Source organism: Eretmochelys imbricata, chromosome 8, assembly GCF_965152235.1.
Source record: "Eretmochelys imbricata isolate rEreImb1 chromosome 8, rEreImb1.hap1, whole genome shotgun sequence".
Classification (NCBI taxonomy): domain Eukaryota; kingdom Metazoa; phylum Chordata; order Testudines; family Cheloniidae; genus Eretmochelys; species Eretmochelys imbricata.
In genome coordinates, this window is record NC_135579.1 from 104,499,932 (window position 1) to 104,527,200 (window position 27,269).

The 27,269-nt window shown below is 43.4% G+C and overlaps 1 protein-coding gene across 5 annotated transcripts in view; it reads left to right on the forward strand.

Moving 5' to 3' along the window:
- The first annotated feature begins 467 nt into the window (after positions 1–467).
- The window catches only part of GPBP1L1 (GC-rich promoter binding protein 1 like 1), a 50,969-nt gene continuing 24,167 nt past the window's right edge, over positions 468–27,269 (forward strand). For 2 of the 5 annotated variants that reach the window (XM_077824343.1, XM_077824348.1), the window contains exons 1-3: positions 514–613; positions 24,916–25,835; positions 26,800–26,914. In XM_077824343.1, coding sequence (XP_077680469.1) covers positions 26,855–26,914 — 60 coding nt within the window. In that variant the 5' untranslated portion in view covers positions 514–613; positions 24,916–25,835; positions 26,800–26,854. Of the gene's footprint in view, positions 487–513; positions 614–24,342; positions 24,479–24,915; positions 25,836–26,799; positions 26,915–27,269 lie in introns of those variants that run through there. The other 3 variants (XM_077824345.1, XM_077824346.1, XM_077824344.1) reach the window with 3 other exon arrangements.

A 27,269-nucleotide genomic window follows, 5' to 3' on the forward strand; every position in this document is an offset into this window, starting at 1 on the left:
ATTACAAAGTGCTTTGCTTCCTTGCACAGAGGCTGTGCCTTCCACTTTAAGGGGAAGGTGGCGGCCGCAGCAGGGCGGGGACTACACATCCCAGCATGCACGGCGGCGGCGGCCCCCCTCACAAAGGGTGAGGCAGCTGGCGCAGTGCATCCTGGAACTTGGAGTCTCGGGCGGGGGGAGCAATCTGCTCGGCCCGTCCCCCAGCGTGACAGACACAAACAGAGCGGGCGCGCGAGCCGCCTGGAGAAGTTCGGGCGGGGGGGGGAGGGGGAGGTGTCGAGGCAGCACGGGCGGGCGCGCGCACGGAGTGGCCGAGGGAGACACTGGAGAGAGCCGTATTCGCGCGAGCGTGCGAATGCGCGCGCGCGCGCCCGTCCGGAGAGCACGCGCCAGCCTCGCGCCGTAACGCCCACCCTCACCGCCGGGAGCGTCCCGCGTGGGACCCCCGCGCCGGGCCGAGAGAGGCGCGCGGCCAGAGCGCGCCAGGTGGGTGTGTCCCCCGCGCGCCAGCCCCGCCCCCTCCGGCCCCCGGCCGGGCAGGGCCGGGCAGCCATTTTGGGCAGAGCTTTGTTATGGTTGTGGGGCCGCGGGAGGCAGCGAGGGGGCTTGGCCGGTGAGTGCGGGGCCCCGCGGGGGACGGGCCTCTCCGTGAGGGCCCAGCCAGGGCTGCGGGTGGCAGCCAGCCCCGACACCGAACCGGGAACCGCCGGGCCGGTCCCGGGAGGCTCCCAGCGAGCCCGGCCTGTGCTGCGGGCTCGGGGCCCTGCTGCCTCAGCGCTGATGGGGCAGGGCTCGGGGCCGTCCGGGGGAGTAGGCCGGGGGGGCTCGGGGCTGGAGTGTGAGGGGGCAGGGCTCGGGGCCGTACGGGGGAGTAGGCCGGGGACTGGGGAGGCAGGGCTCGGGGGAGTAGGCCGGGGGGGGGGGGGAAGGCAGGGCTCGGGGCCGTACGGGGGAGTAGGCCGGGGACGGGGGAGGCAGGGCTCGGGGCCGTACGGGGGAGTAGGCCGGGGACTGAGGAGGCAGGGCTCGGGGGAGTAGGCCGGGGACGGGGGAGGCAGGGCTCGGGGCCGTACGGGGGAGTAGGCCGGAGGGGGGGGGAGGCAGGGCTCGGGGCCGTGCGGGGGAGTAGGCCGGGGACGGGGGAGGCAGGGCTCGGGGCCGTACGGGGGAGTAGGCCGGGGACGGGGGAGGCAGGGCTCGGGGCCGTGCGGGGGAGTAGGCCGGGGACGGGGGAGGCAGGGCTCGGGGCCGTGCGGGGGAGTAGGCCGGGGACGGGGGAGGCAGGCTCGGGGCCGTACGGGGGAGTAGGCCGGGGACGGGGGAGGCAGGGCTCGGGGCCGTGCGGGGGAGTAGGCCGGGGACGGGGGAGGCAGGGCTCGGGGCCGTGCGGGGGAGTAGGCCGGGTGGGGGGAGGCAGGGCTCGGGGCCGTACGGGGGAGTAGGCCGGGTGGGGGGAGGCAGGGCTCGGGGCCGTGCGGGGGAGTAGGCCGGGTGGGGGGCGAGGCAGGGCTCGGGGCCGTGCGGGGGAGTAGGCCGGGGGGGGGGCGAGGCAGGGCTCGGGGCCGTGCGGGGGAGTAGGCCGGGGGGGGGGGCGAGGCAGGGCTCGGGGCCGTGCGGGGGAGTAGGCCGGGGGGGGGGCGGCAGGGCTCGGGGCCGTGCGGGGGAGTAGGCCGGAGGGGGGGGAGGCAGGGCTCGGGGCCGTGCGGGGGAGTAGGCCGGGGGGGGAGGCGGCAGGGCTCGGGGCCGTGCGGGGGAGTAGGCCGGGGTGGGGGGCGGCAGGGCTCGGGGCCGTGCGGGGGAGTAGGCCGGGGGGGGGGCGGCAGGGCTCGGGGCCGTGCGGGGGAGTAGGCCGGGGGGGGCGGCAGGGCTCGGGGCCGTACGGGGGAGTAGGCCGGGGGGGGTAGGGCTCGGGGGAGTAGGCTGGGGCCAGAGTGTAAGGGGAGGGCTGTACGAGAGGGGGGACACCCTGGGCTTTTAGAAAGGCTGAGGGCGCAGCCAGGGAGACGGGGGTTCGGGGGAGGGGAGCAGTATTGCAGTGGAGGCTCTTGGCCGGGGAATGGTAGGGGCAGGAATGGGATCTCTGGCCTGGGTTGTCCTGTGAGAGGTAGGAATTGTGGTGGGCGTCGGGGCTATGGGGAAGCCCTGGCAAAGGATGGAGGGGCGAGGAGGGCTGGATAGTGAGTAGTTTGACGCTGTTTTCTCTTTCTTTTGAAAACACTATAAGTGTGAGCGTTTGGAGAGGGGGCTGATCTGGGACAAGCAGGTTGTCTTATAGATTCTTGAAAAAATGACTGCTTGGGCAGAGGGAGGGCTAATTCTAGTGTAACAAGCAGCTCTCACTTGCAGGAGAGCGAAGTAGCTGTAGGAGCCTCCTTGTTTGATATAAGAAGATATGCAGTAACTCCCAACGAAGTTTTTGTTTACCTTGAAAGTTTCCAGCAGCCTCCTGGACTTGATGGTTTATATTCTGCCGGCAAAGTTTGCCTTTCATGTTTCTCTCGACCATCAGGCACTCGGGGTTCCCTTGGTGCTATTTGAAGCCAGCAGAAATTAATATTATTTCAAACATTGTCCTGTTATGAAATAGGTCAGTGCCTTTTTGTACAGAGGATGGTTGCAATGTGAATAAAAATCTAAGTATAGGAAGGAAGTGTCAAGTCTAATGAAAACTGAAAACATTTTGCCATTATAATTTCCAGTTTAAAAGTGGTGTTTTGGTGTTTATTACACTAATCAACTTCAGTGAGAAACACTGATTATTGGTGCACATACCCAGTTCTCAGAGCTCAGACACCTGAGGCTCAGACGTGAGACTCAAAATTAGATGTAATTGCAATATAAAGCTATCTTTGTCATAGCAAAGTCTCAGCATTTTAGTTGCTCTACATTAGAGAATACTAAGTTTCAGCTGGTTAGAAGTATAAATTTGGCTCTAAAATCACTAATGTAAAATTAGTGATGCAGAGAGAGGTGACTTTTTAAAAAAATTCAGAGTTAAAAATGAAATCTGTTTGCTAATAAGCCAGGTGAACTAAATTTTGATTTATAATTTTTGATGCTTTCTAGGTATTGCTGCTGTTTTTCTAGGTTTTTTTATTAAATGCTTTTGTGGTTTTTGAAGAAGGAAAGTAGTATTCTAGTACTGATGTTACATATGCTTTGCTTTGTAAACTACTTTACTAGCAGGAAATGAGTTTGTATAGCAATTTCTAAAGGGACTACAGGGTGATATTTTATTGCAATTGTGTTTTTAATTATATTTACTACTTTAAAGTTAAAACAGTGTGTGGATTAAAAAAAAAAGTTTTTTTCCAGCATCTACAAGATAGCAACTTCAGTTGCCTTTGGTTAGTCATTTTCCTCTAAATGTTGTAGAAAATATTTAATTTTCAGTGTGAATTTTGCGTGACTCTGTTCTTGTGGGATAAAGGCTGTAGGAAGATTAGAATATTAATGACTTTCACAGGAGGGATTGAAAAATGCCTTGTGTTGAAAGGTTATCATGATGTAACTAAAGTTTTTTAAACAAGTTTAAATTTGGGCAAGCCCCTGCATGGATCTTCTTAAATGGGTTTTAAAAATGGCTTGTATTTAGCTTAAATCTGAAAGGAAACTACTCAAACTAAGTTGACTATAAGCAGCTTTTAAACTGACTTAAGACTGTCCATACAGGCACTTGCATCAGTCTAAATCTGTTTTAAAATGACCATTAGTCACCTCAGTGCAAGTTTGTGAGTAGGCAAGTTCTAATGATCAAATAGTGATATAAGTGTAGTCTGAAATAAATTGTCAATTTCCTCAAGCTCCTTTTTATATGAACATGGCAGTGTAGGTCCCCTCTCCCCAGTAAAGTTGCAGTTAACAAAATTATGCCAGCAATATTAAGTTTTCTAAAGACTAGTGAAGTTGGGAGTGAGAGCAAAAAGATGTGGGGAAACAATGCAAAAATATTTGAGATGAGAAGACAGAAAAGAGAACTGAAGAGATGAGCTGTGTTAGAGTTGCACATGCTCCTAAAAAATGCTAGTTGACTATGAAGAGGTTGTGTGTGGTTCAGGTGTTAAGAGAGAAAGTATTACCGCATGAGTGAATAAGGCTTGCGTTCCAGTAAAAGGTTCTTTATGCTGCTGTGGCCTGGGGACCTGGTATTCCAGAATCCCAAGGCCTGATCCAAAAGAGGAACAGGTATAGTGCAAAAAGAAAAGGAGTACTTGTGGCACCTTAGAGACTAACCAATTTATTTGAGCATAAGCTCAAATGCATCTGATGCATCCGATGAAGTGAGCTGTAGCTCACGAAAGCTTATGCTCAAATAAATTGGTTAGTCTCTAAGGTGCCATAAGTACTCCTTTTCTTTTTGCGAATACAGACTAACAAGGCTGTTACTCTGAAACCAGGTATAGTGCAATAATTCCTTCCAGAGTAATGTAAGGGGAAGAAACAGCCCTGGCTTCAGAGAAGTGTCTCTTCTCCTTCTCCCTGCCCCCAGCATTGCAAGTAGTGAAAACAGTTGTTGCTGCAATGAGAGCTTTGAAAAATCTTCTCAGAATCTGTTTATTACTACAGTTATTTGAAGGAAAACGGGGCCTCACCTTTTAGTGTCTGCCCTGCTTTGTAGTCCTAATCCTGTTTGACAAGTGTTTCCACCATGGTTATGCATCCGATGAAGTGAGCTGTAGCTCACGAAAGCTTATGCTCAAATAAATTGGTTAGTCTCTAAGGTGCCACAAGTACTTCTTTTCTTTTTGTAGAGGTGAGTCATTAGCAAAAGTTCCAAAACAGTATTAAAAAATTTTAAACACCATTCTGGACAATTATAAAGCTTACTTCCTGAAACAGTATTGAAATGCTTTTGTCTTGCCTCTGGTAACGCTTCAGCAGTTTAATACTGGTTCAGGAAGGCTGATGCTGAAAGCCATTATTCCTAACAGTTCAGTTATCTAACTTAGATGAGGCCTAAGAGGTTTAAATTAAGTCTTTTATAAGTAATGTTTTTGAGTAAATATGGAGCTAATTGAAAAATGAATGCAAGAGGTGATAACTGGGCTGTAGGTGTTTGTTCAGAGTTGAGGGGTTTTTTAAGGCAAGATAATTCCAGTGGGAGGGTAAAAAGGAGTTTGGAGAATTTAAGTCTGGTGGTTTTTAAGTGTGTGTGATGGGGGTAAAATAATAAATCTGTTGACTCCTGTTAGTAATTTAATTACTTGAGAATGGCCTATTTTAAGAGCTTTCACATTGAACCTCTTCAGCTGTGGTACAGTCAGCTCTACTGTTCCTCCCAGGCTTCTTTGAGATGTTTTGATGGTATAACAATTGCAAATGGTATCACAGTAGGTGGTTTTCCTTTCTTATAAGGAATAAATGTTGGACAAGAAGTGTGTGTGTACACACAGACACGCTTTTATAGTGAATTTTATGTGACTCGAGCTGTATGGTTCAGTTGAAATGTATGGATTTTTTCCAAGTAAGTTAATTTCTTTAACAATTATTTACTGAAGAATGACAATACTCAGGTTTTTTTAGAGACTATAATAGAAAACTTGGTCTCTGTGTTGAGCATCTTGTAGTCTGTCAGACACAATACTACTTAAATATAAGCACATCCATAATGCTAGAACGCTGATTATTAAAACTATGCACTTAAACTCAAACTTAGTTTTGTGGTGGTGCTGAATGTTTAACTATGGAGATATGTGGTTTTTAAAATGTTACATTTTCTGTGGCTTTCAAGTACAAACAAAGGTTACATGTTTTTGAAAAGTAACTTGAATTTAAAACATAAAATCCAGCAAACTGTTAAGTAACATGGAATAATAACTGTTTTAGATCTTTAGGGAGCTTGATGCATCTTCCTCTGGGACTGAACAGAGAACTTGTAGTATTACTTTTGGAGGTACAAGGCATTTTGGAGGCTTTGCAAACTAGAATTTTTGTGGAAGAGATTTTCCACAAGCAGCTTCAAAACTTCTATTGTGTTGAGGTATTTTAGAGGGTGAAACCCCCAAAACAAGTAGGTGGGTAGCGACTTTTTCATAGGGCTTTTTAGTCCCCGTGTACAATGCTTCCCAACTCATTATATTTGCTATGTGATTGATGCTTTTTTAAATAGCTGGTTTATTGCTTTTCATCAGAAATTTATTTCTACAGTTAATTTAAAAAAAAATCTCTCAAATTGACAAAAACTTAAAAAGAAATTTCTGGCTCTTAGGTGTCCCCACCTTTAAATTGTTGGACACGCAGCTTTATTTAATAGATGTGTGTCTGGTATTCTGATCGTTGGTTTGTGAGGTCTAGTCATATGGTAAAGTTTGTGGGGTGGGGAAGGCAAGTAGTACTGGCAGTTTTACATTATGGTCTTTGTGGCACAATACCACAGGCCTTGTGGTCCGTGTCAGTGTACAGAGCTTTCCAGGACATCTGCATCTGCTGTCCTGTGCTCTTGTAAGAAATAAAATCTAATGAAAAAGCTTATGGTAGAGTTCAACTTTGGGAAACAAGGTTGTTTTGCAAATACAGAAGCAATATTGGCACCAGTAGCTCATCAGGGAAGGTGGATTGAAGGTGTGGCTAGACGATTAAGCTAATTTCAACTGAAACGAAAAGTTATCTTTTTGGCCTGGACTGTGTTTCATGTGGTTTAAAATACAGACAACTACCAACAAGCTAATTAAAGTTTCATGAGTATTGGCTTGTTTCCACTCAAATGCCTACATGTTGCCTCAATATCTGGTTGTACTAGTCATGTCTTTTGTAGTAAGGCCTGTAATATATACAAAACTGAGGTAAGTTTGTGGTTACATTACTTTATATAAAAGCAAAGGTTACAAATGTGTATGTGGCCAAGTATGTTTGATTAGTATACAGCAGCTTTTCAACTCAAATAGAGCAGCATGAAAGGGGGAGGGGTGTTTCAGTGGTAAACTTTTTAGAGGGGTATAGCAAGGAAGTAAGTACTCTGCATGGTCTTTTGATTTTCCTGTTGAGACTGGAAAATACTGGTAGCAAACTTTTTTGCCTCAAGATAGATTGGATTCCAGGTTGAATCCATTACCTTGCTAAATACACTGGATGAATCTCAAGTCCGTTAGCTGTGCTTAATGGAAGAGGGGAAACATTCTTATGAATACATGTGGTATTAATGCTTGAGGGTGAGGAATTAAAATAAATGTGATTTTTTTAAATCTATGTTTAAACAAAAATCTTAGGAATAGACTTGATTCAATAACTAAAAAAGGCTGTCTGGAAAGAAAATATAGATAAGAGGTTGAGCTGGAGTCTGTTCCTCCCTGTGATCAACCAAACTGTTCATGAATTAAATCTCTCACATGAGCTAGTACTAATGAGGGGATTTTAGCTTCCCTGATATCTTTTGGACGACTGTTACAACAAAACATAATGTGTCCTGCAAGTTCTTAGCATGTGTACGAGACCACTTTTTGATTTAGAAAGTTGTCGAAACACCAAGGAGATTCTGTCTATTTTGGATGTAGTGTTGACAAACAGGGATGAATATGAACATGAAGATGGTCAGGAACTTAGGAGGAAGTGATCATGATTTGATAGAATTCAAGATCCTAAGGAAAGAAGGAGACAAGAACAGCAAAACAAGGACACTGGACTTCAGAAAGGCAGATTTCAACCAACTCAGGAAAAATAGGCATGGTCCCATGGAAAGACCAATTAGGAAGAAAAGGAATCAAAGGGGGCTAACAGTTCCTAAAAGATGCAATATTAGATGCTCAACATCAAGCTATTCCTATGCAGAGGAAAGAAAAGATGAAAGGCACAGGAGGCCCATGTGGCTGCACAAGGAGATTTTTATCTCTTTAAAAACCAAAAGGGATACCTACAGGAAATGGAAGGAGGGACATGTCACCAAGGAAATATACTTTGGAATAGTGCAAGTGTATAGGGACAAAATCAGGAAACCCAAGGCAAAGAATGAGTTGCAGCTGGCAAAAAATGTTAGAGACAACAAGGAGTTCTGCAAATATCTCGGACAAAAAAGAAAAGTCAGGTATGATGTGGGCCAGCTGATCAATGGAGAATGTAAACTGGTCATGGAAGATTATAGGAAGGCAGAGCTCCTCCATGCCTACTTGGTTTCAGTCTTTTCACCACAAATAACACATGACCAGACAACTAGCGAAGTTACCATAGACAATAAAGGGGACGAGATGTAGATCAGGATACCTGGAGCATGAAGGGTTAATCACTAGCAGCCAACATGGATTTACTAATAACAAATTACGCCAAATCAGCTTGATGTCCTTCTTTGACAAGATAACTGGTTTTGTGAATAAGAAGAATGTGCTGGACATAATATACCTGGATTTTAGCAATTCTTTTGACACAGTTGCACATAACATTCTCCTAAGTAAGCTGGAGAAATGCGTGCTTGGCAGAACTACCATTAAGTGGATACATAATTGGTTAAACAGCTGCAAATAATGCGTAACTATTATTTGGAATGATGTAAGATTGGAAGGAGGTTTTGAGGTGGGGTTCCACAGGGATATGTTCTGGGTCTGCTGGTGGTCGATATATTTTATTAATAACCTTGGCGTAGGAATAGAGAGCATACTGATCAGATTTGCAGATGAGACAAAGCTGGGGGGTTGCAAATACTTTGGAGAATAGAGCTAAAATTCAGAGCAATCTTGATAAATTGGAGAACTGGGCTATAGACAACAAAATAAAATTCAGTAAAGACAATGTAAGGTCCTACACATAGGGAAGAAAAAGCAAATGGACAAATACAGAATGGGGGATAATTGGCTTGGCAGCAGCACTGCTAAGAAGGACCTGGAAATTGTGGTAGATCACAACTCAACCTGAGTCAACTGTGATGCTGCTACAAAAAATGCAAATGCAATTTTAAGTTGCATTAACAGAGGCAAAGCATGCAAGTGACGGTAGGCAATAGTACCACTCTATTTGGTGCTTATTAGGCCTTACCTGGAGTACTGTGTCCAATTTTGGTCACCAGTGTGTAGAAAGGAAGTAGAGAAACTGGAAAGGACCCAGAAGTGAATGACAATGTTGATCGAAAGGATGGAATTGCAAGCCCATTTGAGCAAAGGCTGGAGAAACTGTGTATGTTAGGTTTGGAAAAGAGATTGGGGGGGACAGGATAGTGGTCTTCAAATACTTGAAAGGCTGCTATAAAAATATGAAGAAAATTTGTTCTCTTGCCACAGAGGGCAGGACAAGAGGCAGTGGGTTCAAACTACAGCATAGCATATTTAGACTAAATCTCAGGAAAAACTTTCTAACTGTAAGAACAGTGGGACAATAGAACAGACTGCCTAGGGAAGTCGTGGAAGTGCCTTCACTGGAGGTTTCTGAAAGGAGGCTGGATAGCCGTCTGTCTCGGATGGTTTAAACACAAGAAATCCTGCATCTTGGAAAGGGTTAGACTAGATGACCCTTGCAGTCCCTTCTAACCCTGTGGTTTTACAATTCTATGAAATCTGCATACACTTTTGCAACCCAGCTGAAAACATTTGTCCTGGTAAAACATTACTGTGGTGAGTTTACAAGTGTGGCAATCGGAAAAGGAAATGTCTTATTGTGAAGTAAATACATTTCATATGGAGGCCACCATGGAACCTTGCGATGCCATTTTTAATCACTCTTCAAAATAGAATGACACTTGGAACTTTTTTAAGTATTAAGGCTTTTTGAAAATAGTTTAATCCATGCTATAAGAGATGATGGTTGTGTGGTGTCTGGTGGCTTGTGTGTGTGTGATTTATTTCAGTCCAATTTTTGATGGAAAATTGTTAATGTTGCACAAACCCCATGATCACTGGCATTAATTACCCTCCTTGTTAGCAGTCTTACCAGGGAGGTGAAGGTTTGAGTGTAGCATGGAGACTAAACTTGCCTCTTTCCCAGAAGATTTTAGTCTCCATGGCTGAGCATCTGTGTATGCTAAATTCCATTCTGTTAATTGAAGCTTGATAGGCAAATTGTCAGTTTCTGTGTAACTTCATAGATTATCTTTACTTAAATGCTTTCTAGTGAATTCATTGTTCATGAGGTGCTGTACTGACAGCACCAGACATCTGAGTCCTTTATCCACACAACAGATAGGGTGTATATGAAGTAACAGTACATATTTCTCCTGTACTACTCCACCATTATGCCTTAACTATGTTCTGTGGAAGCCATCTTTGAAGGAGGAGGGGAATTCAGCTTCTGTGGCCCATGTACTCTTTAATCTTTCTGCGACTGCCAAAAGTGGTACCACTTGAGGTGCTCTTGTGATGTGATGACCTTTCCAGTGTGAGCTGGATTGAGTGAGAAGGCAACTCATTTCAAAGCATTAAAAACAATTGCATAAAATTTGGTCATTAGGGCTGGATTTGAACTAGTGACAGTAAATATGAAAGGATCCCTTCCTCATTACTGGTCTTGTGAGCCACCCACATTCTCAAAAAAAAATTTTTTTTGAACGTCTTTAGAGTTAAGTGTTTTCAGTACAAAAATTGGCACAATCAGTTTCTAATGTTTTGTAACTTACTTATATCAAACTATTTGGGTTTTTTACTTTGTTGGGCTTTCAGTTTACAACCTAGACTAGGCCATTATGCATTAGGTGGAAGTGTAAACTTAAAAGGGTTGGGTTAATATGCAGACCTAGACGCTGCTAGCAGTATTAATGGTTGTGTAATAATTAAGACTTTAACCTCAGTCTTCACACTTTGAATCAAAACTCACTTTGTATTGTTAACATGGGTACTGCAGCAAGTCCCCACTAATTTTACAGTTTACTGGTGCAAGATATTGGCGGTAGAAGTAGTTGCATTGGGAGGGTGGGTAAGATGGAGATCTTGGCAACTATGTTAAGGGGTTATCTGGGTCTGTGGGAACTGGGGGGCTATGGGAGACAGTTTGAGATTGTGGAAAAAATATAGCTGAATATTTCTGTTAAAATCAGTGGTGAAATATTTAATGTTGATAATTAAATTGCCTTTAATAGAGTCATGTCTACACTAGAAGCACTCTACCAGTATCTGAATACCAGAATGGATGCAGCTTATACTGACAAAGCTGTGCTTGTAACCAGTATAGACTATTCCCCACACACCATTTCTCCCAAGCAAGATGAACTATACTAGTAAAAGTACAGGTTTGATGGTATAACAGCCTTTATGCTACAGACATCTTCAGGCACAGCTTTTTCACTCAGGGATCACACCGTTTCACAACCCTGACCAGCATAGCTATGTTGGCAGAAATCTGTAGTGTAGATGTGGCCTAGGTTTCAGTAAGATGAATGGGAGAAGGTTGTGCTTCACATAACTAATATTTCAGGCAGTCTGTGGACTCAAGAAGCCAACACTACATCAGTTTATACTCAGTTTACACACAAAAGGATTTGTTACCTGCCAAAATGGCTGAAGTGAGGTATTTGCCTGGACATGGCTGTTAATAAGCAGTATGTTTTCTGCGGGATTTGTGGTTGGGGAAAATATAGAAAAAGTATAAGGGATTGAAAAGTAATTTTGGAACATGCTTTGTGGAACCAGAGCCTAGTGAAATGCCACTTTTGTGGTGTAATTGCGTTGTCTCCCTCCCCATCCTGAAACATACGGACAACTGATGTGTATTTGTAAGATGGAGACTGTATCATTGAAATACACAATTAAAGCTTCCCAAAAAGAGAGTGCTTTTAATAGTAAGGACGAGAGAAACATAAGTTTGTTTAGAAAATCAGAATAGTCGGGCTGCATTTAATAAATTCTGACTTCTTTTTTTTTAATTACTACTTTCATTGTAAGAACAGACTTTCAAATGTAAGCCAGTAAAACTGTCTCAACCAAGAAACGGTAGTAATCAATTTTCCCTTCCCCTTTACTAGACTTTTTTCAACAAGGTAAGAGTTTAAAAAGCTAACTGATTTTTAAAGAAAAATGTATGCATCCAGTTTCCCAGGAATTTTTAATGTGGAATATTTACAATCAGTTCACTACTACAGAAATTAGTTCCAGTAGCAACATTAACATACAAGGAGGTAAATGCCGATGAGACACCTCAAAGATTTGAAGGGAAGACTTCTGCCCACCCAACCCAGATGCCTTTATACATGTTTCAAATTACAAACAGAAATGTAACAATAAAATGCCTTTGTGGGACAGTTCATATTTCAGAATGAAGAATTAAACTTTCTCAGCCACCAGAAAGTATTAGTCTGGCCAAAGGAGTGGACTTATCAGTGCTGAAACTTCGTTACTACTTGTAATGAAATAAGCAGCGTTATCCATGGTCCTATATTATGCAAACCTATTCAGAAGGCTTCAAACTGCATTGAAGAGTGAATGTTTGAATTGAAACCAAAATGATTTATGCTTAGAGAACCTAATTACAACTGAACGTTCTCTAAAGATATAATCAGTTTTTGAAGAATTGAAGAGTTCATTAAAAATACAAGTTAAGTTTCTAGTCCTTCTGGTTGGGAAGAAAACCTCTCCAATAGCACTGGGCTGACAGATCAGGCTGTCAGAGCAGGGGCCCCAGCTGAGAGCCCAGGCCTGGTTGACAGTGAGAGGGAGGTTCCAGTGTGAGCTGTGCACCTGGCTGACAGCTCAGGCTGCAGGTGCGGGGTGAGAGGAGTCCAGCTGTGAGCCCACACCAGGCTGACAGCTTGGGCTGTCAGTGCTGGAGTGTGGGGGGAGAGGGGTAGGGCTCCAGCTGGCAGCCTCACTTGGGGCTGCCAGCCAGCATATGATGTAAGTAGCATAGTGTCTGCACAGGCACTGTGTTTCCCTAACTCAGAGGTGGGCAAACTATGGCCCGCGGGCCACATCCAGCCTGCGGGACCCTCCTGCCTGGCCCCTGAGCTCCTGGCCCGGGAGGCTCACCCCTGGCCCCTTCCCTGCTGGTCCCCCCACCCCTGCAGCCTCAGCTCCCTGCACTGCTAACGCAATGCTCTGGGTGGCGGAGCAGCGAGCTCCTGCGGCAGCGCAGCTGCAGAGCTGCAGCCTGACCTGGTGCTCTGTGCTGTGTTGCTCTAGTGCCGCCAGCCACCAGTGCTCCAGGCAGCGTGGCAAGGGAGCAGGGGGGGTTGGATAGAGGGCCGGAGGCGTGGATAGGGGTCGGGGCAGTCAGAGGGTGCGAAACGGGGGGGTTGAATGGGGCAGGGGTCCTGGGAGGGCAGTCAGGAAGGAGATGGGGCGGTGAGGGGTAGAGGGTCCGGGGTCCATGAGGGAATGGGGCGGGGGGGGGGGTGTTGGATGGGGCAGGAGTCCAAGGGGAGCTGTCAGAGGGCGAGAAGTGGGGAGGTCGGCTAGGAGGCGGAGACAGTGCCATGCATGGCTGTTTGGGGAGGCACAGTTTCCCCTAACTGGCCCTCCATACAATTTTGGAAACCTGATGTGGCACTCAGGCCAAAAAGTTTGCCTGCCCCTGCCCTAACTATATCAACATAAGCACTATGCCTTTCATGGAGGTAGAGTTATGTCCGTATAACAGGGGACTTACTTTGGTGGAAGCAGCATTCTAGTGTAGACATTGACATAATTAGGTTGACATAAGCCACTTTGTGTCACCTTTACTTATTAGTGTAGACTAGGCCTTACTCTGGTTTAGCTTTTGTAGCTTCCAGAGCAACATAAGCTAAACCAGAAAAAGGCACTCTTAGTGAAGAGTAGTATCCAATGGGGAGCTATGCCAATATTGGAAATTTTGCCCATGTAGACAAGCCCTTAGTCATTCTTGCTCCTCCATGCCGCTTAATTTGATTTTTTTGATCATGCACTAATTTACAGATGAATGAAAATACCTTAATTAAGTAGTTTTAATTAAAGAGCGCTTCCCTCTGAACAAAAAATGTCACTTTGGAATTTGACAGCACTCCTTATCAAATGAAAGCATAATGCAGGACACTTGTAAGGTAAACTTGCAGTTATAAGGTGTCCTATCCTAAGGCTAGTGTACTCAAATGTGAAAAGCAGAACCAAACATCTGATCCGATTAAGAGTGTTAACTGTAAGAAAAAGTGTTAATGCAGTGTTTAAGGATGCATAGTTAAAACCAGGAAATGAGCTGTTTCCAATAGTTATGCAATTTTGCACATATAACTTTGATAATTTACATTTTACAATACAGAGCAATTTATTAAGACATAGCTAAGGGATATCAACTTAAAAACCACTTGTCTGAAAAGTTAAACATTATTAAAGATTGCTATAACCAGAAGATGACTGGAAAAAAGTTTTCAGCTTGCTTACTCAATGTATGTGACAACACTATATCGTCCCTTTAACTGTTCCCCCAATTTGTGTGAACCTCAAAACAGAGAAGGAAAAACAGTTTTTGAAAAGGTAGGTATAAGTAGTTGTAAAGCCATGGAATTGGCAGGTATATTGCCTGATGCTACTTTTAACTTTTTTTAAAAAAAATTCTAACTAGATTTCAAATTGACTATCCCTTCAGTCAGCAAAATAGGAATCAAATGCTATGCAGGTTTTTATTTAGGTTGTTACTTCATGTAGTGGGGTAAGTGTTTCCCTCTCATATTTTATCAGACTGCTTTTTGAGCCGTTTCATTCATAGTAGTGTAGACTGCCTGCTTTCCTGTTCATGATCACTTAGTTGACATCCCTGCACCAAGTGCTTACATGAAAAAGTAATTGGAAGTCATTGAGAATTTAGATATCGATTTAGTTTAATAGCTGGAAAACAGGAGTACCAGGTTGTGTGACCAGCTAGATAGGTCTCAGCAGATTACCACTAGTCCACAGACTATAGTTATAACTGTTGTAATGGAGAATTGAAGTGTTGATTCTAGGTATTTGCACTGGATACTTTAGCTGTTAGTGCAGTATTTCACTGAGCTTTTACATTTTTATAGATCCTTTAGGGAAAATGAGACAAGGGGAGGCATGGCTGGGCTACTCTGGCCTCCTGGGTAGTCTCTGCATATTGTTGGAACCATTCAAGTATCTAATGGAGGGGTCGGCAACCTTTTGGAGGTGGTATGCCGAGTCTTCATTTAGTCACTCTAAGGTTTTGCATGCCAGAAATACATTTAACGTTTTGAGAAGGTCTCTTTCTGTAAGTCTTTAATGTATAACTAAACTGTTGTATGTAAAGTAAATAAGGCTTTTAAAATGTTTAAGAAGCTTCATTTAAAATTAAATTAAAATGCAGAGCCCCCCGGACCGGTGGCCAGGACCCGGGCAGTGTGAGTGCCACTGAAAATCAACTCGGATGCCACCTTTGGCATGCGTGCCGTAGGTTGCTTACCCCTGATCTAATCCATTTGCTGTGACTAATTTCATATCCCAGTAGCTAAGCTTCCCTGGTAAAACAGTAGCTTGTCTCATAAAATCTGCATTGAAGAGGAAGTTAGGCTTGAGGCTGACCATCCCTCCTGGTGTCAGACATGGGTGGGGAGCTGAGTTTAAGGCTAAAAGGAAGGGACCATTAGACATTTAGTCTGACCTCATGTATAGCACAGGCCGTTGAATTTAAGCAGGTTACCCCTGTATTGAGCCTGATAACTTGAGTTTGACTAAAGCACTTTTCAGAAAGGCCAGTGTACCTGGTGAGGGTGAAAAGCTGTCAGCGTTGTCTTCAGCCTCTGATAGCAGAAGAATGAGTTGTTAGGATGGGTGGGTGGGATGAATACTTTGCAAAATACTATTTGTTGGTCTCTAAGGTGCCACAAGACATCCGATGAAGTGAGCTGTAGCTCACGAAAGCTTATGCTCAAATAAATTGGTTAGTCTCTAAGGTGCCACAAGTAATCCTTTTCTTTTTGTGGATACAGACTAACATGGCTGCTACTCTGAAACCTGGAATATACTGAGGATCTCACCAATTTGCCAATGTAGGCTCTATGTATATCAACCAGGTAGTGTGAATGTATATGATCTAAGGTGCATAGAATTTCTGGGGAGGTTAAAACTAGGTTTGGTAGGATTTGACTTTTTTTTTATAATTTCAGTGGATACGCATTTTTTTCAGTTTTTATCAATTTAAATTTTGATGGTTGCACAAAATTTTGGGTGTTGAACATTTTCCCCTGATTTTTATTGGTTTAAATTTTCACAGTTGCAGGAATTTATGGGTGTTAGGTCAGAAATTATTTAATGACGGTAGACACTGAGCTATAAGATGTTGAACCTTAATAACCGTTAAAACACAAATTGTCAATATCACGTGTCAAAATATACAAAGTAGATATCTTTAGATTAAACTCAAACTTTTCCAGCATCTTTCTTTCCCTATCTGTAAATTTCAGTTGTTGAGATCTTTTAGTTGGTTCTTGTGTGTTCTGCAAAATCAACATTTACCAATAAAAATCTAATCCTTCCAGTTCAAGTTAGAATCATAGGACTGGAAGGGACCTCGAGAGGTGATCTAGTCCAATCCCCTGCACTCATGGCAAGACTAAGTATTGTAGACCATCCCTGGCTGGTGTTTGTCTAACCTGCTCTTAAAAATCTCCAATGATGGAGATTCCACAACCTGCCTAGGCAATTTATTCCAGTGCTTAACCACCCTGACAGAAAGTTTTTCCTAATGTCCAACCTAAACTGCCCTTGCTGCAATTTAAGCCCATTGCTTCTTGCACTGTCCTCAGAGGTTAATGAGAAAAATTTACCTCCCTCCTTCTTGTGACAACCTTTTATGTACTTGAAAACTGTTATGTCCCCTCTCAGTCGTCTCTTCACCAGACCAAACAAACCCAATTTTTTCAATCTTCTCTCATAGGTCATATTTTCTAGACCTTCAATCACTTTTGGTGCTCTTCTCTGAACTTTCTCCAATTTGTCCCCATCTTTCCTGAAATGTGGCTCTCAGAACTGGATGCAATACTCCAGTTGAGGCCTAATCAGCGTGCAGTAAAGCAGAAGAATTACTTCTTGTGTCTTGTTTACAACACTTACTCCTGAGGGAGTTCTGTGCCAAAATTTTAAATATTCCACACACAGTATTTTAAAATTCTGGAAATTTTATTTGTCATTAAGTAAATGTGGAGGCTCCAGCATGACAGTGGAGAGCATAGACGACTGGCTGCATGGAGATGAGAAATCACCCTGCAGCCCTCCTCCCCCGAACACGGACCTCTGGGGCAGGCCTGGCCCTTGTGCTGTGTCAGGGTTGGGTGCAGCCTCACCGCCAAGTCTTTGTCTGGGGGCTGCAGGGTGATTTCCCAGGTGTGGCCAGGCAGGCTCAGCCTGGAAGGATCCAAGTGTAGAGGAGCTTAGTGTGGGGGAATCCAGGTGTGGGGGTTCTGTGTGGGCAATCTGGGTATGGGTGGGTCTGTGTACAAGGGCTCAGTGGTGGGGGGTTTACAGGTGCAGGGGAAATGACTCTGTGGGGAGTCCAAGTGAAGGTGGTTGTGGCTCTTGGGGGGGATGTCTGGGTGCAGGGGGATGGGGTTCAGATGCTGGAGGGGTGGGGGTTTGGGTGCAGCTGGCTGGGGAAAAGTGGGTGGTCTAGGTGCAGGGGGCTCGTGGGATGGTCCAGGTGCATAGTGGATGGGGTTCGTCAGGGTGGGGGTTCGAGTGTGGGTAGCTCTGGGGTGTGGTCTGGATGCAGGGGAGCGTGGTGGGGGTCTGGATGCATGGGGATGGGGGTCTGGTCTGGATGCAGGGGAGGTGGGACTTGCCGGGGGGGTGTCTAGGTATGGGGGGGGTCCAGGTGCACAGGATTTGGGCAGATGGAGGAGTAGCTCCCCATACAGTGACCCCTCCCCCATGGCCGAGGAATGATTTGGGGGGGGGGGGGTGTTGCGGAACCTGGGGAGGTTTCTAGGGGTGGGTCTGGCCCAGCACTCTTCACCACCCCCCCCCCCACCCCCACCCCCACCCCCCCCCCGGCTCAGTGACTTATCTCTCTGCTGGCTGCATGACCACTCTTGCAGCTTCCCTTTGCTTTCCTGTCAGTCACTTTTCTGCAGGGAAGCAAAGAAATCTGCACAGGACATTAATTCTGCACATGTGCAGTGGTACAGAATTCCCCTAGGAGTAAATGCTCCTGCTAATACATCCCAGAATTGTTTGCTTTTTTTGCAATAGAGTTACACTGTTCACTCATATTTATAACAGTTTCTCTTGGCTCATCAATATTGAGGTAGCATGAGTGACTAGCTGTCTGACACTGTTGGACCTCAGTATATTTCTCAAACATAGTTTTTACAAACTTGTTACTTTATTAAATTAACAATTGTAACTTTGTGGTGAATTTTTCCCTCTTGGAACTCACCTTTATTTCTGCATATAATTTTGCTCAGTGAAAATCGAGGATCCTTGGTGAGTAGGCTCTTATGCAAGGAGGGTATATCTGCTCTGAATAAACAGATTAAAGTATTGGAGTAGCAGAAATTGTAGGGATATATGTGAGTAACTTACTTAAAACTATGAGCTAATTGGAATAGCAAGAAATGAAATGAGGAAAGGTAAGAATATTTATATTACAGTAATACTCAAATTGCGGGCCTGTTTTTGTGCAAATATGTATGAAGATATTGTTGCCCCTTTTTGACCCAAGCAGCTAGTCAAAAATTCTGGGTCTCGTCGGTTGTTGCAGTTAGGAGGAGAAATTGAAGATGGAGTCTGGTGCCTTCGCAATCTTGTTTGAGGAATGTACAAAGTCCTCCTTTTCCAAATGTGAGAGGAAACAAAACAAAGTAAGAATTTATTTTACAGCCCCAAGGCTTTTAGTCAACACCAGACCCAAAAAACTTTATAGCTTTTTACATGGTCATACGCTATGCTCACAGACTGCTGCTTGGCTCTTGTTCTCTATATTCTGGCTTCCCTAACATGTGCCCTTAGAGAAAACAGTACTCGGCAAACCACACCACCCACTCTGGGCAGGATTGCAACCCCCTTTGTCTGGGAGGGGCTTGTCCTGACTGATATGTTAATTGAAGAATGCACTTCCATCCAGTCTGAGCTTTGTGCTCAATGCAGTCTCCAGTACCTTTTAGCATAACAAATAGTCTCTACCCCAAAGATCTGATTGTTTGATTCTGTTACCATACCACAGACTTTGAACTAATAACTTTAAATTTGTAGCTTGACCTGAAATGTAGTTAAAGTGAAAGAGTTTCTTCAATGACAAAATGCAACAGTGACTTTGGGGAGGCAGAGCCTTCTGATTTAACTGTGCCTTGGGTAATGTCAACAGTTTTTCTCAATAAATGAGATATGATCAGGGATTTAAAATCAGAGCCTACTTCTAAAAGCCAACTGTAAAGATACTTGATAATGACAGAATTGATTCAGTTCTTGACTCATTGTCAAACCTTATCTGTCAGGACATTTGGAAAGATTAGGTCTTGATTAGAGATGCTTGCATTTCCTATCATGTCTCCTTCATAAAAATCAAGGATTCTTTTTATTTTAGTACTGCTTGTAATCCTGAAGTTTTTAGTCCCACTCACTGTTTGTGTATGGAGATATTAGGCTCTGATTATATATCCCAACAGAGAGAAAAGAAATTATTGCAAACTGATCATTTTTATTTCCATTCATATCAATTTTTGAAAGGAGTAAATCAATAGTGTTGCTATATTTGACCTAGTACAGTAAGAACCCTAAATATGTGAACTGTGAAAGCATGTGTTCATAGGACATGGAATTTATTTGGGGACACACACTTTGTATCTAAACTATGAACAGGAATGTTTCCTTACCCTACCCTACCCTACCTTGGTCAATACCACTCCTTTTAATTTAAAAACCTGATAACATGTTCCTTCCATTTATATTTAAAAAAAAAAAAAAAACTTTTAAACTTACCTACACAAGAAAAAATAAATGTGTAAAAATGAATAACCCAGACCACACCACACGATCCATCATCTACAGCCAAGCTCTATGATACAACCACATTTGCTCCAGTCCCTCAGACAGAGACAAACACCTACAAGATCCCTATCAAGCGTTCTTACAACTACAATACCCACCTGCTGAAGTGAAGAAACAAATTGACAGAGCCAAAAGAGTACCCAGAAGTCACCTACTACAGGACAGGTCCAACAAAGATAATAACAGAATGCCACTAGCCTCCACCTTCAGCCCCCAACTAAAACCTCTCCAGCGCATCATCAAGGATCTACAACCTATCCTGAAGGATGACCCATCACTCTCACACATCTTGGGAGACAGGCCAGTCCTTGCCTACAGACAGCCCCCCAACCTGAAGCAAATACTCACCAGCAACCACACATCACACAACAGAACCACTAATCCAGGAATCTATCCTTGCAGCAAAGCCCGTTGCCGACTGTGCCCACATCTCTATTCAGGGGACACCGTCATAGGGCCTAATCACATCTGCCACACTGTCAGAGGCTCGTTCACCTGCACATCTACCAGTGTGATATATGCCATCATGTGCCAGCAATGCCCCTCTGCCATGTACATTGGTCAAACTGGACAGTCTCTACATAAAAGAATAAATGGACACAAATCAGATGTCAAGAATTATAACATTCAAAAACCAGTCAGAGAACACTTCAATCTCTCTGGTCACTCGTTTACAGACCTAAAGGTCGCAATATTACAACAAAAAGACTTCAAAAACAGACTCCAAGGAGAGACTGCTGAATTGAAATTAATTTGCAAACTGGATACAATTAAATTAGGCTTGAATAGAGACTGGGAATGGATGTGTCATTACACAAAGTAAAACTATTCCCCCCCACCCCCCCACTGTTCCTCAGACTTCCTGTTAACTGCTGGAAATGGCCCACCTTGATTATCATGACAAAAGGTGGTCCCCCCCGCCCCCACTGGTAATAGCTCATCTTAAGTCAAAAGAAAAGGAGTACTTGTGGCACCTTAGAGACTAACCAATTTATTTGAGCATGAGCTTTCGTGAGCTACAGCTCACTTCATCGGATGCATACCGTGGAAACTGCAGCAGACTTTATATTCACACAGAGAATATGAAACAATACCTCCTCCCACCCCACTGTCCTGCTGGTAATAGCTTATCTAAAGTGATCAAGTTGGGCCATTTCCAGCACAAATCCAGGTTTTCTCACCCTCCACCCCCCCACACAAATTCACTCTCCTGCTGGTGATAGCCCATCCAAAGTGACAACTCTCTTTTTGCGAATACAGACTAACACGGCTGTTACTCTGAAACCTGTCATCTTAAGTGATCACTCTCCTTACAGTAAAAAGAAAAGGAGTACTTGTGGCACCTTAGAGACTAACCAATTTATTTGAGCATAAGCTTTCGTGAGCTACAGCTCACTTAGCTCATGCTCAAATAAATTGGTTAGTCTCTAAGGTGCCACTAGTACTCCTTTTCTTTGTGCAATTATAAACCCCCCCCCCAGCAACCTCATTTGGCTCGTCAAATTAAATGACATGCCTATCACATGGTTAAGGACATCCAATATCTGAAGCTGCTCACTTAATAAGCATATTATTTAAGAATAAAGAAATGCACAGGTTATTTAGCATAACCTTAAATGAGTTTTTGTGTGATGAGGAAATGTCAGTTAAAATATTTTTTGGTAATGTGTAAAAAAATTTGTGAAGATTAGTTGTGTATGTAGCTCAACAAGAGAGATTAGTTAATTTAAAATTATGTATGTTGACTGACTTGTGAACATACAGATGACAAATATTAACGTGCATCTGAATGTGTTGTGGAGTATATAATTTGTGAAAAGGGACTTGCATTTTGAGGTTACTGATGAAAGGGTAGTTATTTTTGCCCAGGAGGTAGGTTGTTTTAGTAAATAGGTATCTTTGGAGTTGGTAGAATGTGTTTATGTAGACAAAGCAAGATTTAATGTTCTAATGATTGATTTGCCTGGGTTTTGTAAATGTGATGGGTATGTACATTGCCGTTTAGGAATCTTAACTCTGGATATTAAATGAAGACTTTGGTTTTGCAATGTAAATAAATCCTTAAATGACTCCTGCTCTCTCATCTGTTCTTTCGGAAAGTGAGATTCCTTGTACCTTATTGCTGTGATTTTTCTTGATGAGGTAGGTAAATGTAATTTGGCACTCTTCCTTTTGTAGCACAAAATTAAGCCATGAGACACTTCAGAGGGGAGATTTAACTCCTGTGCGTAGTTCTTAATCCCTCAAATTTCAATTTTGAGACAGGGCCCTTTAAAAACTGACATAGATTCAAAACAGAGGATACAGCAACATGAAAATAGTGTGCAGGGAGGTTGACATGATGTGAAGGTCATTTCATTAATATGTGTAAAGTTTTCTGTAGCCTTAGTTTTTTGATTCAGTATTACTGGAGTCCATAATTTAAGATAAATGTGGAATAAAACCAGATTTGTAAGGCTTTGATTTGGATCTAAAAATACGTGGCATGCTTTATAATCTGGGATAGTTCAGAGATGGTATTGTCTCAAGATGCATGTTAGCCATTGCTCATTCTTTAGTGCATGCTGAACTGTCCTAATCATAGGTGCCTTGGATGGTGGCAGGTTGTGAAACTTCCACAAGAACTTTCTTACAGTGGACATATGGAGCTTTGCAGCTGCAGCATCCATCCCCTTTGTTTGCTAAACATGTCTAGTTTTTTTATTTTATTTTAAGGCTCAGTGGCTTGCATTAGTGGCAGAAGAATCAGGGTTCTGGTTAATTTCTGCTGACTGGCTTTTCTCCTGAAAGGTAACTTAAAGTTTTATTGTGAAATATGAACCGGTATGCTTTGGTGGCTTTCAAGGCACCTAGCCAGGCAAGATCCTTGTCTCAGAGCTCCCCATGTAAATAAATGGATAACATAAATTTCACTAAAAGAAAAGGAGTACTTGTGGCACCTTAGAGACTAACCAATTTATTTGAGCATGAGCTTTCGTGAGCTACAGCTCATGAGATCCAGAGGATGGTTCTGTTTTTTTTGTTTTTGTTTTTTCCCACTTCCCTTCCAATTCAGGGTGATTTTATTATCAAAGCTCATTAGAAGGTGTTATCTATTAATCCTTGTTTCAGTCAATAAGTGAAATGATTCCTACACAATTCACCCTCTTAATAAATGTGCTCTTCAAAATAAAGTAATTAATGGTGTTGAATCACATCTGAGTTTCATAGAATTTGTCACCTTTCCTCCCATTTACCTCACATTACTATTTTAGGGAGGTGAGTAGAGCGTTAGCAGTCTCAGCAGATCACTACCATGTGAGCTTGGTTCCAGTGCTGGGTGCAGAAGAGTGGGGAGAAAAATTGTTCTCTCTGAAGCAGTTGATACCTTACCTTCATCTTGTATAAGTATATGGACAGAAGGATTGATAAGGCTACACTTCATAATAAGCAACAATTATTGGTACATCAGCATTTTTGTTGTTGTTTTGGGGTGACTTTACTGTTGATCATCTGGGCAGGGTGTTCAGGAAGCTCCCATTAGGTCATCATCAGTGTTGCTTCTGTTTTATGAATGTATCCATCCTGTTGCTGATTTCATCTAGATTGATGCCTTGAGGAGCTTCTGTGAGATTTTTATTTCTTGTTGCTACGGTTCCAGAGATTTGAGCATAAGTTTAATCCTTAACTACTACTGTCCCAGTGACCTTGGGGTTCCTGGTGAAAGATAGCTCCTGTTCTTTTTAGCATTTGGGATGATTTTACCCAGTTATCCTGGCAGGTGGCCTGTTAGACTAACTGTTCATGTGTATGGATAATTTTCAATTTGTGGATTGAAATTTCCTTTTATTGTCTCATCTTTTTATTCTCTGATTTGGGAATCCCAAGCAAGAAGAGATGGATATTATTTATATTGCTGTGGAACCCAAAGGTTCCAGTCAGGATCAGGGTCTCCTTGTGCTAGGTTCCATATAAACAAATAGAAGGACATGTCCCTACCACAAAGAGCTTATACTTGCTTGCTTCAAGATAGACTGAAACAAGCAAGCAGAAGGAAAGACAAGGGTAATGGTGAGGTCATGTAGTCATATAAGTTAATTGTTGCACTGCTGAGTCGTTCTGAATTCAGTTTTGATCAATCTCTAAATAAGATATCCCCTAACTCTAACTGTCCTGCAGCCTAGTCAACATTAGTTGGCTGATTTCTTGTAGGTCTCACTACAGTAGTGAGTCTTGAAGAGGGATTTGAAGGGGAGAAGGTGGTTTTACAGGATAATTTATGAAGGGCATTCCGTGCGTGAAGGGCAGCACGGAAGAAAGCACAGCTATATTTGTGGGATAAGTAGGCAAATAGATTTTCAAGGTTGGCATTGCTGAAAGGATGGCTTGATGTGGGAACGTAAGTAGGGAAGGGGCAGAGTTGGAAGGGTTTAAGGTACACAGATAGGAAGCTTGAACTTGATGAAGGGGGATTATTTGATAGGCCTCACTTTCTGTTAAGGGATTTCTGCCTCTCTGCCTGGCTCTGCTGTCAGGGAACCAAGAGGGAATAGCCTCCTGGCTGGACTCGAGCAGTTGAGAAGTATCTTGAGGGCATCAAGAGGGAGGAGGCATGTGGAGTGATTAGCCTTTTCTGCCCCTGCCACAGTATTGGTAGATGGAGGGTGAGTCAATACTTGTCTGAATCTCAGATGTGTAGTGTAAGGGTTATTGTTTTTTTTTATGCTGCACAAGAACCAGTTACTTGAGATCCCAGCCTCTGTGGTTGTGTCCCATTCATAACCACAAGTATGGTTAAGAGGGTGGGGCAGCACTGCAGGTTTCTGGGGATCTGGTGGACAAAGATGATGTCCAGGTTAGAGCTGAGGAACTCCGTTACCTATAAATGTTATGGGATGACTAGGTGGAAATTGTAACCATTGCAAAAAATTCTGATTTTCTGTAGTTGGACAAGAAATCTCAAACCCAATTGCTGCTTTTTTATTTTTGTGGTCACTTGCAATAAATTTGCTGCACTTCTGCCTTGTGTTCTTCTACTTGGACATATGTTATTGCACATTTCTATTACTTCTATTGATGGGTGTTCATTTTTCTTTTGTAGTGATTACAGTTCCTGTATTCCACCATTTTTTTGATGGAAGAGAAGGACCATAACCCAGAAGTGAACTCTGCAGTAAAACAAGAAACTCTTGTTGAATAATTTGTCTCTTTTCAAAAGCAGCACCCAGTCTAGAAGAAGCTTAAAGAGAAGAGAGTACTTTTGGACTTGGCTCTTTTCAGTGTTACTTATTCAGCACATAAATGGTGACCAGCAAAGACACAGAAACAGTTGTGGCTGCCATTCAGCTTCACATCAAGTAGCGTTTAGGTTCTTGGAGGGGAACTTAAGTTACATGAAGTGAAGAGTATTTCAAGACATTGCTCATTTTTAAGAACATTGGCACCGTGGATTTTTTAGCAACTGTACATGTGATGAAAATGAAGTTTATATTTTAAGAGCATATGCTTAGGCAGACGTCTCCCATTTAATATCAGAATTTGGGAGAAACATTTTTATATAACTTCACCTCCCACTCCCCGCCCCCCCATCCAAGCTTTGAAACTCATGTGCTACAGACAATGAATAATCCCACAGATTTGGGTGTGTATGTTCATTGTTAACCATGGTGTTGCTCTGAATGTTGTCATGCAGACCCAACAACTGCTTTTGTAATGTAAAATCTGAGTTACATAGCACCACAACAAGAGGAAATTTAATGAGGTGAACGTGGCTGTGGCTTTTTTAAATGTAAATTACCTTTTTAGGGTTTTTTTGTAGTGTGAGTGGAGAGAGAAATTAAGATGAGCAGTTGAGGGGGTGAAGGGTGCAGTCAGCACGAAGTGCAGCTTCTCGTGCTCTGCTTAGAGACGCACCATTGCCTCAGATCTGACATAACTGCATCCTGGAGAAGGAAGGAACCTGAAGGTCAGAGTGAAGCACAGAAATAGAGAAGAAAATTGGACTGCAGAGGCCAAACTCTGGTAGTTGATCACACATCTTTTTTTCTATATATACATACAAAATCTTGGCTCATGCACAACACCATGAAAGGGTGAAAATAAGGAGGAAAGGGAGGGAACCAAGAGGACCCCCCTCAAAATGCAATACTCCATGTAATCTTCTAGTTCTGAATGAGCAGTTGGATGATAACTCCTAGGGTACTTGAAGGTGGGAGTCATACCACACTTTGGAAAGTTAACTTTTCCGTGGGTTCACAAACTTGAATTCCTCACCTACATACCGCTACTAGTATCTGTCATAAAGCTCTTACTGCTCATGAAAGTGCAGTTACAGATACTCAAGTCTTCCTTCTCACCAGCTTGTGTCCTACTTTTGTCCTTCTTGCTTTCCAGTCACTGTCAGGAATTCATCACGTCAGCTACTACAGTTGTGGACTGTGCGTAGAATAATGGGGCCTTAAGACGGTTTTAAGATTGAGGGGTAGTTAGGTTAGGCTTGCCCTATGAGACTAATTTGAACTCTTATCTCTCTGGTGCCCTTGTTAGCAACTTTACGTCTTTACCATATTTACCCTCCCACTTTCTGAAGAAAAACATACAGTGCACACAGGGCCATACTGCAAGGCAATGAGCATTTGCAAAAGGAAGCCCGTAAATTCAATTGTTTCACATGTCTTTATGCACTGCATGTTTGCTCTGTCTCCTTTCTACCTCCAGTCCCATCATGAATTTCATAGACGCATTGCTAAAGTTGATACTGTAAACAGGAAGTATTTGGGACTTGTAAAGGCCTTATCTATTCTGGCCCAGGAGACCATGTTGGCAGCTTTCTAGTAAGAATTGTATGTAAGCCCAGCAAAAGATTGCTACTTTTTTTTTTCTGTTCACTAGGGAGGGCCTAAATGTTACAGTGCAATTATTCCACACAATTCTACAGCAAGGGCTGTCAGACTGGAGATGTAGTTGTTCTTTTTTCCACTTGTAGATCCTGGCCATGAGGTTTGATGCCTCGCTTTATTGAAGGGAGACACTGGACCTAAATGGCGCAGCATGACTTTGTTCCTGCCTGGCTTAACTTCTCAACGCCACAGTCAGCCAAGGTAACTCTTGCATTCAGATTACCCAACCAGAAGCCTATTACCTTTTAATGCCTAAAGCAAGTTTTGGCCCTGGATTTTGTCCAGCTTGAATGCCTGCAACCTGGTTTGGAATGTTCTTTGTGTTCTTGAATACCTATGTGAAGCTTTTTAAGACACAGGCAAAAACTCTTCCTCTGTTGATTTTTCTTTGCAAATTAACCACCTCTGTTCCAGAGAGATGGGTTGTTTTCCTTAGTGTGCACAAACCTGGAAGTAAATAAATCATGTTAACTTCAGTCTGCATTGAGATCTCATAATGGGGAATTATTTAAAGAGATACTACCAAAGTTGGTAGCACTGAAAATTGGACTACCTG